Genomic DNA, 15,603 nt, shown 5'->3' with positions numbered 1-15,603 from the left:
TAGCCCTCAATCATGTCTCTTTTTCGTACAGTTTGCCAAATATTGTAACCCAACATATTATTTTAGTCATTGCATTGTTCCACATATTGCGACTTATTTCACTTTGTATGGCAGCTAGGAACATGAAACAAGTTTCATTATGTTGCGAAAGGTCCATTCTTTGAAAAAAAAAAGTAAAAGTTCGGGTTTTCTCCCCAAAGTAGCTGGAGAAGAGGGGGCAAACTCCACATTTTTATTTTTTTCATTGAAATTTGGGGAATGCAGCCCCCGCCCGTAACCCCCCCCCCCCACAGTTGGGCATCCAAATTTTATATGGTTGCATGCACTGATATTCTACCTGCAAAACAAAAGTTATCCAAAGTAGATTGGTTCCATAGTGCCAGAGTTATTACGATTTTTCTCCATTATGTATACAAATTCAAATTTTTGCACTCAAAGCCTGGGCGACACTGGGCTTACTTTCGTCAGACCGTGCGGCATACTAAGCGTTAAGCTTTCTCCATTGCGATCATTCTCTAGCAAGTTAAATTTAACGTTTTCCCTCTTGCGGAGTACTGCTGCGATATCTAACAATTACATAATATTAAGGTTCATGCACACTGTGTATACTTAAAAAAAAACTAAAGATTCATCACACACATTTTACACTGTTTGGATCATCATTCACAAGTTAAGGCATCTCGATTAACCCAATCAGTGGTCAACATGACGTTTAGTTCATCACCTTTTTGGTTAACAATATCACACACAAAGGGGTGTAAATTTTCATCAATCCGTTGAAGACGGGTGACGTACAGATTGACTAACATAAGGTACTGATGATTAGGAACAAGACAGTTCCAAATAGTGAACTTAAGTTCTTCCCACGACAGGGGTTGAGATAAGGCCTCCAGCCAAGTATTCTCAAGGAACCCAGTCGTGCGACGAATAGCATTATGCAAGACCCACTCAAGCGGAAAATGGCCATAACCAATATAGCGCTGTAAGGCGACCATGAAAAGAAAAAAGGCTAGGGGGGTCCGTACCATCACAAATAGGTAAGGCGTCAATCGCCCTATTAAGATTTGTCATTTTGATAGTATCCAGGGGCGATTGAGAAGATACGAGCGAACAAGGGGCCTGAGGAGCATCTAAAGAAAAGGAAGATACAGGAGCCATAGGAGGGGGGTGGGGGTCAATAATGGTGGAGTTGGCAGAGCAAACGAAGGGCGAACTGTCAAATCAGGACACCTATAAAACTGAGGAATAGAAGGATTAAACTGGGAAGGTGGAGTGGGAGGAGCCGAAGGCAGAGACGAAATCGAACCCGCTGAAGGTGGCACAACAGGGAACGACAACGCAGTCTGACAACTAACATCGAGAACTTTTACCTCGTTGGGAGGTGCCATTCGTATAAGACAATGGGGGAAAAAAACTGAGGGTCTATGCACAGAAATAAGAATATATATATAAAAATATACAAGATGTAACCTGAATATTTTCCTGGCAAAACAAAAGAAAACACAAAAAGGAAAAGAAAATGTTGATTAAAAAAAGGGGGGCAACAATGGGAGGGAAAAAAATTTTCAAAGTTTCAAATAGTGAAAACAAGTAAAAAAAAAAAATTTGTAACATTCACATTTGAGCACGGATCAAAAGACAACCATGCTCTGCTACCAATTTTGTAATGGTATACTAGGGTCGGTTGAAGTTGCCAACAACATTTAAACTGGAAGCGGCGACTGGCAACTGCAACTCAAGGTAAATAAAGAACCCATTCTAGATATCACAAATTACTTATTTGCATCGTACTTCTCTTGTAATATTGCGGGAGTTTTATGAGCAAAATCAGAGAAAAGCACAAGGCAAAGGCCCTGTAAATAATTACACTTTTATATATATCAAAGGGTCCGGCAATGAATGGCGTTTAAGCTTTCTCCATTGCGATCATTCTCTAGCAAGTTAAATTTAACGTTTTCCCTCTTGAGCAGTATTGCTGCGATGTCTAACAATAACATAATATTGAGGTTCATGCACACTGTCTATACTTAAAAAAAAAACCTTAAGATTCAACACACACATTTTATGCTGTTTGGATCACCATTCACATATTAAGGCATCACGATTAACCCAATCAGTGGTCAACGTGACGTTTAGTTCATCACCTTTTTGGTTCAACAAGCACATGCCATTCACTAGTTAGTATATGTTTCTTATAATTTACGAGTGGTTAAAACAGGCAAGGATTGCAAGAGATGCTACACTAAATATCAATTTTAACAACCAACGTGCAATTTATTACATATAATCATCAACAGAAATATCTCGTAACACTTGCAAAGATTAACAATGAAGCCTGGTTTTGGCAGAATGGGATAAACGCTTCATGCGTCAGACAAGCATTATTAATTAGTCACACACGTCCTGCGTGTATTCTTACACAAACCTTCATAAATTAATTATATCAAATCTCAGATTAGAAATATATATATATATATATATATATATATATATATATATATATATAAAATGACAATGACTGTACGTGCACTTGTAGTTTACTCTTATCTCTGGTTTTATTGCAGTACTACAAGTTTCATTAGCAATTGATTCAGAACTTAGGTACCATTACTACTACCAAATCATGAAACGTTCTATACTCTTCCCGATACAGCACATCTACATTATGTCTGTTTTGTTTTTGTTAGGCAAGAAACATTTAATAGAACAATACTTCTTTTTATACTGATTTAAGCGTTCGTAATGCTACTGTTGGGGTAACGAGGGTCAAAGATTATACGAAAATTTAAGTCAAAAGGTTTCCTCAAACTTTATCCTTTATTTTCAATTTTTTTTCAATTTATCATAATTTTCTGTTTTGCGAGAACAAGGTTCAATTATCGTGCAATCACAACACTATTTCGTTCTCGAATACGACCTACGCATTCATTAATTTCACCTCCCCGTGCTCAGCAATTATTATTAAGCTGCGTGCATCAAGTTTCTAACAAAGGAATATATATTCCATAAAAGGATCGCAAGCGTGACAAAGATGTTTAGTTCACTTGTTCTATTTACGTGAGTTCATTTGTGCACAAAACTATTACTGCTTCACTTTGTTCGTAAAACAAGGGGAGTCAAAAATGAACAATCGCATTAATGCACTGGAGAATATAATATGAAGTGCAACAATTGTCTAACACTAGTTTTGCATTCCTAATACCACAGCGGAGTCTTACGTAAATCATATAATGTTTTAAAGTCGAAAACCCAACGCCATACTCGACTTTAATGGTCACTTTTCCATTCCGTAATGTTCCATTGCACGTGAAAGGCAAATGGCTGCCTTCTTTTTGATTAAGTCGTATGGACCATGGCAAGGCACGTCACTCAGCTGAACGAGGAAAAGTTGGAGAGGTTGCAAACGTAGTGTGTACTGCTTGATTCCTGCCGATGAAGTGCGGCTGAAAATTTACAGCTTTTACTGCAAGCCGACTTAATACGAAAAGTCGCTACTAGGGGCAGCACAAACAGAGCCATCAGATGGGAACGCCATCTGATGCCAAAAAGATTGAACTTGTTGAAACTTTTAAAATTATTAAAGTTCGATTTTTCAATATGTGTAAGGTTAGCGAATATGTAATATTCGGAAACGTTACAGTAGTAAGACTTGAAGCTTTCCTGGCGACGAATGATGAACAGATTCTCTCAGGCTATCGACCAGGTGAGTTGTGGAAATGATTCCAAGCTTTCGAGAGCTAACATCACTGTCATCTTCAGGGTAGAAGTACAGTTCTGAGCGTCAACCCGACGTTAAGATTGTATTTTTCTTCATAAATGGCTATTGCTTCCTTGATAATACGGTCCCAGTAGTTTGAAGTTTTGGCTATGATTTCTGTGTTGCTAAAATCTGGTATATGTCCCTCGTTGATTGAATGTTCTGCTAGTCCCGACTTTTCAGGGTGGAAATACTTGATGGAGCTTTGTTCTTTACAGCGCTGTTCTATTGTCCTACCCATTTGCCCAATGTATGCTTTCCCGCATTTGCAGGTAATACGGTAGACTCCGGTGTTTCGAGTCCTAACTCATCCTTGGGGTCTGATATTCGGAGGTGGTTTGTGAATGGTTTTTGTGTTGTGTTATGTTTGTGTTGTGTTATGTTTCTTTAGAATTTCCGGTGTAAGGAAGTATGGCTATCTTCTAGTCAGCTTTGTCCATATCCCCTGGTGTGTTCGGATTCCCCGGCATGTGTGGATTCCCCGATGTGTCCAGATTCCCTTGGACAGTACTAGTTTTAATGTCATGTTGATGTTGTGTTCGGAGTACCCGTTCTGTTTGAAAGCTGTGCAAAGATGTTGTATTTCTTCTGATAGATGCTTCGTGTCGCTGATGGAGATGGCCCAGTGAAATAAAGTAGAGAGAACTGTAGCTCGTTGAGAAGGGGGTGGTTTTCACCACAGAACTGCACTTCTACACTGAAGATGAAAGGGATGTTAGCTCTCGAATGCTTGGAATCATTTCCACAACTCACCTGGTCGATAGCCTGAGAGAATCTGTTCATAAAAAAAGACTGGAGAAGAGAGTATGGATTTCTCCCTCCATGTTGCAAGTGGAAGCAGTATTTAAGTTGATTATTAAGCTAGGCACGATGTTTGAAAAATATGATAAGTATTTACAAATTCCCATGTATTCCTTATGGGGAATTAACTTCAAGTTGCGGCTGATCAGATGGGAGTTTCAACTTTTCCAACAACCAAGAAATTGTTTGTGTCCTTTTCCATCCATGTACTTTTTTTACGCCATTGAAAGTTTGATATTCCTGAGAGAAAAATAAAATAATGCTCCCATAAGCGTAATGCATTTCTCCTTGCCTCCTATGACCATTCTACCAGTGTTGCCAAACCTGATGTACATAAAAGAACTTAAATTCACCTTAAATGGAGTTTAATTTGACTTTCAAAGATTTGATTTACGAAGGCTGGATAAAGTGCCCACTAGGGTAATTGTAGGTCTCAAAAGGGTGGGGTGTGGGGTGCTGCGGCTATTAAAATGATGACAATTTATTCTTAGTTTTCACTGTCTAGATCTGGCGGCACCACCCATGTCAATAATCCACCGATGGTCATATGAAATCGACAGTAAAGTATTCCCGGATAACAATATTATGTCATCTTCACATCATCCACGGTGCTGGAAAAAAGTAGCTGGGGAGCTAAGAGGGGGGGGGGGGGGTGCGGTGATGCAGCTAACACAACAATATCACGTGCAAAATGTATACTCATGGCTAAAGTTGATCTATGTAGGCCAATAGCCAGTGATGGCATCATAGTGAGGTAGACGGGCAGGTTCTTTAGTTCACTGCCAAACTAGTGCATGAAGGAGGTTCCATAAGAGGTAAGTTGGCAACAGTGCTCTACAGCCACCATGGGGAGGGGGGGGGGGCAGGGAAGAGCTTCGCGGAAACCCTTTCTACATGCCCTTCAAGTTTGTATAAAATTCACCACAGTAGTCGGTCATGCATCAGATTATATTTTTTTTTATATTGTGACTAATTTTACTTTAAAATAACAGATGAAAGCCATAATTAAGGATGTGAAGTTTTCGTTTTATTTTTCCCTAAATTTTGGGGTTATTTTTTTACTGCACTCCAGAGATATTTTTTGCTGTTTAAAGCAAAATTCATTGTTATTAATTGAAAATCTGTGTTATTTTTACATGCGTTTTTACGGTTTGTTCTATGCATATGATTTTAACCTTATTTTAGTTATGGAAAATTAAGGCAAATTTTAGTTTTAATGACAAAAATAAATAAATCGAAGGCTTACCTTCGTGAGAAATGACCAAATTTCTTTCATTTCGAAAACTATTTCATCTCATCGGTCAGTAAATATGAAATGTTTATTGAAGGATATCACCCAAATCTTTGAACACAATCATATTTCAAACCTTTCAGTCTCGCAGAATAAAATTTTCAAAAATTGTTTTCTTAAAGTCACTTTTCAGTTTACAATAACATTGATGATTTTCCACGCACCGATGGTGCGTAGTAAGTATTCACTCACCACATTTCCTATAAAAGAAAAACTTCTAAATAGAAAGATAGCAGTTTTTTCCCCATTCACTCTAATGGAATGATTGCTTTAACAAGGGCTTCCACAGTTCGAAATGTGATGTACACCTTGTCTTCTTTCCTTCTTTTAAGCTTCTCTTAGTCTTCAACGACAGAAAGTTGCCGGTTTGTTACACTCACTTTACTTTTGTTCTTGGGCCTCCCCGACTTTGTAGTGCTAATGTCGCCACCTTGGAATCAAGCGGTCCTGGTATCGATACCCGGTGGAGGCACCACAGTGGTTCAGATTCAACAAACTGTAGGTCCAGTCCCGATTAGCCTTTATGTGTATATAGTGGACATGAAACAGTCTCTCATTTCCATTGCGCTTAATCAAAGAATCCTTCCGCTCCCATGTTATTTTGCAATTCAGTGTTTATAAAATAATGTAGTTCTATCTGAAGCATAAAGTCTTTCAGGAGCAAACTAATGCATACACTGCTGGCTTTGTGATGCTGCAAAGTACAGCACAGAAGGAAAAGATAATGAAAGACACTGCACAAACCATGCAGCTTCAGTGATTCTGACTGACTGAAAAATCCGTAACAATGCCAAAAAATCCCTCTCAGACCTCAAAATCCTGTTTTGTGTACACACATACACCCACATCCCTATGCCCCTCCTCACACAACCAGGTGTTTCTCCCTGAAAATTTCCCCGTTCCTACGAAACTTCCCTTCTGAGAAAATCCCCACAGCCAATTCTATTTCAGGATGAGGTCAAAGCATTGTCTGTCATTTCTGCGCCAAACTGCAATACATGAAGCATGACAAACACTTTTGAATCGAACTTTCACTAGCTAGACTAGAGATGGACAAATCTCATAGCGCTTCTGGTAGTTCTTTTTGAACAGAAGAAGTGTTATGCCCAGTTTATAGTGCATATTTTGTGGCGTTTTTCGCATTAAAGTGCAAATTGACTTCAAGAATATTTTAAGTTTGCTGGAGTAAAAATAAATTTGCTACAATTATTAATCCGTTGCGAAATATTTCAGTTAAAAATAATGTACTTTTGCATTGACCATATTTTCGATTAATGGCATACTTGCTAAAAAATAAAGTTAGGAAATTTAAATATGCACGACTTGTATGTTTTGCTAGCAAATTAATTTAAAATTCCCGTGACAACACAGAAGGAGCAAAAAAAAACCCTCAAGAAATATAAAACATGCAACAGAAGTGACAAAAAATATTGAAGACCTTAAAGCCAAAGAAGGCCAAAAAATGAAAAATTTAAAAAAAAAATAAACAAGGTTTTCTGGTTCTAGCCGAAGGGAAACTGACAACTATCAGGTTCAGCATTGTCTTCAAGGGAAAAAAAAAAAAAAATGAACATGAACTTTCATCAACTTCCGATCCCTACTCATGTATTGTTTTTCTTTTAAAATTGGTTCAGTGTTGTTTCATAAAGTGAATTGAAAAATAGTACATTTCTACAAATCTGTAGATTATCAATTCTTGGATAAATAACTGACTTGTTGCTTGAAATTTCTAGTAACACTGACACTGAAGGATTGTGATTTTCAAATGATGAAATTTCAATATAGAAAGCAAAGATGGGACAGATTAATCCGGTCTCTTATCAGTATCGGCTGGTAGAGTAATACCGTTTTATTAATGACAATATTATTTTTCTATTTTTTTGTTGTTTGTATGAATATGGAGGTATTATTCATTCACCCTGGTCTTGTAAAATAAATTTCAAACTATGGATTTCATTTTGCAATATAATCATGTTAATATCACACCGCTACCTGCATTTATCAATAGCCGAATGTAGTATTTTGGGTCTTCATGGAATGTTTTAAATTTTATATGGAATCTGTAGAATGTAGGAAAAGTTTATATGTATACTTTATTGGTATGAGCAAAGGTTTTAATATGTTCCATGCCTGATGTATATACTTTTAAAGTTGAATACATTTGTAGAAAGTTGTGTACAATTTTGAATAGTTCATCGTGCAGTATGATATAGATAGTATTGTATCAGCTATTTGGTACATTTAATTTTTAATGTTAATACTGTTTTTATTAATGAAATTAACAGCAGCCGTGTTGAGGATTGTTTGTGACAGCAGAAGTGCTTGGTGTTAAAGTAGATGTTGCAGTAAGTCAGTGCACCTCTTAAACTTTATCGACCTGTTTCCATTCTCCTTTCAGTCTAACCTTGGCCAGTTCGTTTACCTGCGAAACCTTAATTCCCCGAGGACATATTCCCAAGGAGGAGGTGCATTGAAGAATCAAGATTGTCAGGTTAGGGTGCATTTTGTCCCCCCATTGTTTGAACCTATTTGTTGTATTGTTTCCCCTTGTAACCATGGACAGACCACTATCCAACATGTAGAGAATCAAACAGGAGTAATTTAAAGTTGCACAATCCCAATGTTCATTGTTAGTAACATTTTTTTTACACTGCAGACAGGTGTGAGTTTTTCCCCAAAATGCACAAGTTTATGAAAATAATATCATGATTGTCAACAATCTAATGTTGCTACATCTCAGTCTAATTAGAAATAAAACAGCCAAGTATCACCACCTCAGTGGTCAGTGGTCGAGTGCACAAAAAGAAAACAGTTTCAACAATGACTGTCCCTTCATGAATTTTTACCGTATCATCATTCATCATTGTCGCGATTAGCCAGGAGAGACAGAAAAGCAATGTAAAAATAACAAAAATCTAAGTACAAGTAAAACATTTTCAACTACATTTTAGTGGAGATCCGTCAGGCTGATGTAAAGTCATGTAGCACTGGTTACCTGACTATTTTTAAAATTAGAATTTTTGGAAATAGCTAAAATCTTATATTATTTAATTGTGGAAAGGCTATATCTGGTGCACCTAATATTAGTGGTACTTATCAGTTACCAAATCCACCAATTATAATTGATATTAGTATAAAGGTAAAAAGGTAAAAAAAAAAAGGTAAAGTGTTCCCCTGTGCATAGCACCACGCCATGAAGGCGTATAGGGGGTGTGGGGGTAACGCCCCACACTTTCTTGATCCGGTCGTGAGTGGGGGTGATGTGATCAGCATCACGCCCCTGACCGCCTTTACCCCCCAGGGTTTCCCCCAGGTACCCATGTTATTCGACGCTGGGTGTGCGCCGGGGCCGTTTCCACCGTTAGAAAAGTTCCCGGATTTGAACCGGCCGGGGATCGAACCCGGGACCTTGAGCATGGTAGTCAGACGCGTTACCGACTGAGCCACCGCGGCCACAAAGTGTATTAGTATGAAAAAGATTATTTAAAAATATCTTGCAACTATTTGCTCTGGACCACTTTATATACAACAAATAAACTGATGCAGTAACTTATTTTGCAATGTTAGTTAAAACTTCATTTGTCATTAGTGTGCAAAATTCGAACATTTATCTCCATGTGGATCTAATATATACCTGAATGGACACACTACACAGTCACACAAAATTATATCATTAATAATTCCACCTCAATATATTGTGAAATATGTATAATAATTTCTGTGTGATTACATGTTGTCAATATGCAGGTACTATATTTATATATATTTTGTTGTTCAAATACAGGACCCTTGCAGGTAAGTACAGAGGTTCATCTTCTCAATAAAGAATCTCAATGAATCAAAAGCTGCCTTTCCCGGTCCAAACCTCCTGGAATTACTTTTTTTAGAGGCACATTCTTCTTTTTTGGCCTGAACAGGTGTTTGCAGTTCGTCACTTGCAAAATTGCATCTGCGGTGTGGCTTGCTGATGGCCCTGAACATCCGATAATAATCTCTATATGGCATGTAGACTAAGTATGGTGAATGCAATGTCCATAGCATTGCCACGTAAAGTGTCGTTATTGAGCTATTGATGATGGCCTAAGGCTCCAACCAGTCGGTGAGGGCGATAACATTTCTTGCAGACATTGATGAATTGAAAATGGATGTGATGCATCAACAAGTGGTTTCAAGATGGCCTGAAAATCTGGCCTAAGTGCTTTCAGCTCCAAGGTTGTTATAATTGAGAAGGTGGGCCTATATATATATATATATATATATATATATATATATATATATATACACAAGTGGCCTGTATCTATAACAGGAATAATTATTTGAAGACGTAAGTGGGTACTAAAAGGATCCGTGAAACTTACTTGTAAATGTTCTATTAATTTTGGTGGCCTCTGCCACCATCCACTTGGGAAACTCGATGCTTCACTGTTGGTTGATTTCTGGTTCCTGTTTTTTTTTTTCCTTGTTTACCGCTAGGGGGCTGGTGTAACCAGTTCATCTGCTTCATGTGATAGTTGTTTCAAAAGCTGTCAATATTCAGTTCATGCAGAAAGTGCATAATTTTTGTGTCACTCATTGTGTGTGCTACATGCCTAACTGAAACTTTTTGGATCCTGTGTTTGTTGTTAAACTTGAGGTGCTTTGCTAGTCTGGTAGTTGGTTGGGATTTTTTTGCATCGGATAAGTTCTGTTATATGCGTTCGTTGATGGATCTGCCAATGTAATGCGAGTTGCACTCACACTGGCAATATATACTCCCAGGTTGTCAAGTGGTGAAAGGAAAGATATCTTGGGTTTGCTTAGGGCACTGGCTATTTTGTTCACTGGTTTGTGTACAGTTTGATGTCATACTGTTTCAGGGTCTTGGCTAGGCGGGTGGATGTAGTCTGGTGGTAAGGAAAGGCAATCCATTTTGTTTTATTGCTGCTGGCTGGGTGGTGTTGGTTATGTTGTTGCACCTGCATTTCAGCTTTGCTACACCAAGAAAAGAAGAATAAAGCTTAAATCAATATGGCGTGTCCTTCGTTTATTGACAGCCCAAGTTTTAAACACTGTAATCCAGCTTTGATTATATACTATAAAGATACAACCTTTTCATGTTATCCACATGGAAAACTGTTAGCTGAAAGTATAATTACTTACGTGAAATTTAAAAGATTTCGTAATTCCGCGTTGCACAATTTAATGGTTCAATCCTATTAATTTCGAAGATCGAAATTAATAGGATTGAATCATTAAATTGTGCAACGCGGAATTACGAAATCTTTTAAATTTCACGTAAGTAATTTTAAACCGCGTTTACCGCAACCACCATGAAAGTATAATATTTCTTGACATAGATATGAAACTGTCTCATAGTGATAGTTACTGTGTGTGTGTGTTATATAATACAAATCTGATAGATTAAAAGGCAATCTATCAGTGCTGGTTTGTGCATCTGACTACCATGTGAGAGACCCAAGTTTGATCCTTGGCGGGGGAAAATTGGATTTTTTCCACCGGTTCAAGTGGCTCCAGTACCCACCCAGAATCATAGAAGTGGGTATCTGGAGAAAACACTAGGGTAAAGGGCAGCCAGGGGCATGGTGCTGATCACATCACCCCCACCTTTGGCGGTGATCAAAAAAGTGTGGGGTCCTAACTCCAAATGCCCTATACACCTTCATGGCATGGTGCAAACAACAGGATAGCACTTTACTTTTTACTTTATCAGTGCTGGTTGATGTAATTATATTGGTACATCACCTTGCTCAAGATTTTTTACTAAAAACTACTGCTGGCTTTTTGGTTGAGAGGAGAGAAATTCCATGGTAATTATTGCAGTTCATTTTATCACCTTTTTTAAACACAGGAACAATAAATAGATAATTTCGACTGTTGAGGAATTTCTTCTTTATTCCATGTTAAACAAATTAATTTTTGAATTGGACATATTAACAAAAGCTCCCATATTTAATTAACTCCGCTGGTATTTAATCAGTGCCAGGTGCTTTGTTATTCTTTAGCCTTTTAATAGCATTTTTAACTTAAGCAAAGTTAGTTTCTGGAACTAAAGGTTCGCTGTGTGTTCTTCATTTACTTAAAGGATATTGCTTGGATCAGGCAAAAATTCACTGTTTTTATATTTTATCAAGTTTACTTTAGGTTGCCACCCCTTTCTAAATTCATTTACACCTTTATATAAATCTCTGATATTTTTGTTTTTGCTGTTTGTTTCAATTTCTTTATTTTTTCTTTTCAAGTAATCTCTTTTTTTACTTCTAAACATGCGGTTAACTTCTCGCTTTATTCTGTTATAATTGCTTAGATTTGTATCATCAGAGTTATTTAATCACCTAAGTCTAGCCTGATTTCTCATTTCTAATAGATTACAAAATTCAATATCAAACCACGGATTACTTTGTCTTGGTTTATGGTATCCTATACTTTTTTTAGGTGCTAATTCTATTGCATTACGAATTTCCTCCCAATTCTTATTACATCTGTTTCATTTATATTTTCATCACCATTTAAATTTGACAGTTTAATTTGGTAATCTTTCCCAATTCTTTCATCAGTAAATTTTCCTGTAATAAATTTTAGAGCTTTTAGATTTTGTTGCTTTATGATTTACCACTGAGAGTCTTTCTCTTAATTTAGCAATTACTAAATAATGATCACTGGCACAGTCAGCACCTCTATATGAGCGAACATTAATTGTACTATTAAAGCAAATTATGTAAAGTTTTATATTTTTCCACATACTAAGATGTGCATGCAAATGAGAAGCACTTGATCTCTCATGCAATTTTATTTTCTATCTTAATATTTGCCAATTGTTTGTGACCATCACTCCAAGTGGGAGCCTTAACTCCCAAACAACCAATACACATCAACGTTAGATGCCATTTAGTGCAGGAGAATAGCACAAAGATGATTTTTAAATTGTTTGACTAATTTTTGAATTTAATATAATATTCGGACTAAAAGATCTATTGGATTTTCATCCTTTGGATTGGTCGTGTCAGTTATTCAGGGTTATCTTGAGCTGAATGCTTCATCTGGTCACTGCTGGAAAAAGTCCCATCTGCATTATTTGATATGTATTATGTTTATCCCACCCTCATCTCACTCTTTACAGAATCATCCACATTTTCAATTCTGTTGCACCAACCAATTTTTATTATTATTTTTATATATTTTTTATTATCTGAACACTCATGATCCACTCTTCTTCTTTCCACAGTCCTACAATACACAACTTCGCTGCTAGGTTCAGCTTTAGTTGAGTAAGAGAAGGAAGGAGCAGATTTCAAAGTTTTATTTCCGACAAACCATACACAACAGGAACATAATCCCCACATCATTGGATAGAGGAAGGTTCCAATTTTGAAATTTGTTTATGACGAGGTGTCTGTTTGTTGAATGTACAGCGGAATTAATGTTGCACTTTCACAATGGATTTACACTTGGTAAATTTTGGCACACTAAACTACTTTTCCTGTGGTGTCGTCATTTACCCCCAATGAGGAAAAACATCATTGTTAGTGCAGGAACAAAACCAATTGTCGTACAACAAAACTTTGAACCTTAATCTATCCAATGATGATTTTGAACCTTAACCTATCCAATGATGTGTGGATTATGTTTCTGTTGTGTATCATTTGTTGGAAATAACATTTTGAAATTTGCTCCTTCTTTTTGACTAACCCTGTATTTTCACATACTACTCCATTATCATCGTTCATTGCCTTCAATGTTGTTTTTTATATTCTCCCTGCTGAAATTCTCTCAATATTGAGACATTGTACTCATTGAGATAAACAGGAACAGCAAAGTACACAAACATTCACATGGCACTGCATGCTGACAACGGCTCTGAGGACACCTGAAAAACTGTATGGCAAGTTGTGTTTTCTTTGAAACAGTTTCAAAGAAAGCTAGCCCCCACACAACAATCCAAATGTTTTTTTTTCAAACATTATTTGAGAGTTTACTTTCTTGTTTCCGATATTTCTTCACATCTTTGATCAAAACTTTGCTGCCTAAAAGTTGATTCCCTCTCCCTTTTAGTCTTTGTGGCCACAAGCAAGTTTTTTTCATTGTTATAGGTGCTTCATAACTGGTAAAGATTTTTCAGATATTTAATGTTCTTATATACAACACTGTGTCTACAAAATACCATTCCATGATAGTAACAGATGCAGTAAAAATAGCTATTCAAAATTCAAGGCATTGTAGTAAATTATGCAGGAGAATTTTGATGATTTTTTCATCAATCCTCCCCCATCTCCCCTACATGCAATACTGAGATGCAATACGCAGGTTCAAAACAGAACCGACCTCCATATTACCCAATATGTGTTTCATTCTCCTGGCAAGAATTGCACATTTCTGGTGATACTTTCAGGGAAAAAAATATTCTATTGTAAAAGCCTTGCTTTTTGTGTTTGGCAGGACTCTCAGAATTACAATTTTTAAAAATATTTTTGATACTATGAATGTTAAAATTAAAAATTATATCTAGTTTTCATCAGTATAAACTACTATGTGTGACAAAAATATTGAGCCCTTTGTTTACGTGTTTATAGAATTGTACTACATGGGAGGAAAAAAAGTCAAATATACCTTATTGGAAAGCCAGAAGTGTCTGCTTTTAGATAAATGGAACTCTGTCTGTTCTTTATTCAGACAAAAATGTTCATACGTTTTTTATGTAAGCAACTTGATTTGTGTGTAGCTTCTTGTAAACCAGTCGTAAAAATATGAAATTTCTTGAGATTGAAGCTTGTTCATGTGGGAATATCTCAGCCATATATAATGTTTCTATCACCAACAGCCACAATTAATGTTTAATAACAGTGTTGCAATCTTGGCAGTGGTCAGTTCAATGGGATTGTAATGCATATCCAAATGATGAGCGTGGAATAAAAATCAAATTTTCATATCTTATCTTTTCACATTGTGCTAATTGAAAACGACAGAATTGTTCTTCTTGGCAACCAGCTCGCACGTTTTCTGTCGCATTGCTACTGGCAAGTGCGCTTTCTTGCCACATCCTGCCGCTCGCCTTTTAAACTCTCCGTCCAGCCAGCAGCTTTGGCGCTGGAAAGTGAGCCGAAAGTTTTGGTTATTAAGCGAATTGTGGAGCTCAGGGAAGCATTGTTGAGATGCTGTAATTCACTAATGCAAATTTTATTTTATCACTACTGTGGTCCTACCATGAATTATTATTGTCTGAACTCCCACACATCCATAACACTTTTCCTTCCCTGTTTTTATTTGTTTATATTTGTTGCTGTACATCGAAGCTAGAAGTCGAATATTTGGTAATATCTTGCATCAACTTCATCCAATCGTGCTCATCGTTAATTTTAATTTTTGAATTATCTAGTGAAGATCTGAATTTGACGTTTTGCACAGAGGTGCAAGAATAATCAGTCTTCAAGTGCAAAAAATCTTAATATTATATGAAGAGTTGATTATGAACTGTATAATGTTAAGTTCCCCGTTCTTGCAAAATGGAAAAAAAAACAACTACACTTTTTAGTGAATTTTTCCTCAATATTTTTGTCTTAGATAGTGAACATGCCTATGGTCGAAGAATCCTAATTTTCATTTATCAAGTAGAAGAGGAAGGCGAAAGTTTTTTTTATTTATTTAATGTTTCTAAGCAATTTGAACCATGTCGGTCAACGCCGGGACGTGATTGTTCAAAACTGTACCTGCATATGGTTATGAACTTGTGATTTTTCAGTTACCAAATTGAAGATGATGG

The 15,603-nt window shown here is 36.7% G+C and overlaps 1 protein-coding gene across 7 annotated transcripts in view; it reads left to right on the top strand.

The window, feature by feature from the left end:
* The window catches only part of pum (pumilio), a 254,522-nt gene that overhangs the window by 20,752 nt on the left and 218,167 nt on the right, over window positions 1–15,603 (top strand). For 6 of the 7 annotated variants that reach the window (XM_083129696.1, XM_083129695.1, XM_083129694.1 and 3 more), the window contains exon 5: window positions 8,248–8,340. The exons of the other annotated variant lie outside the window; for it this stretch is intronic. In XM_083129696.1, coding sequence (XP_082985822.1) covers window positions 8,248–8,340 — 93 coding nt within the window. The remainder of the gene's footprint in view (window positions 1–8,247; window positions 8,341–15,603) is intronic. 7 annotated transcript variants of the gene reach the window in all.

This window comes from Lepisma saccharinum, chromosome 10 (genome assembly GCF_977018435.1).
Source record: "Lepisma saccharinum chromosome 10, izLepSacc3.1, whole genome shotgun sequence".
Lineage (NCBI taxonomy): Eukaryota > Metazoa > Arthropoda > Insecta > Zygentoma > Lepismatidae > Lepisma > Lepisma saccharinum.
Note: the sequence above shows the minus strand (reverse complement) of the source record. Positions and strands in the feature narration are given on the sequence as shown.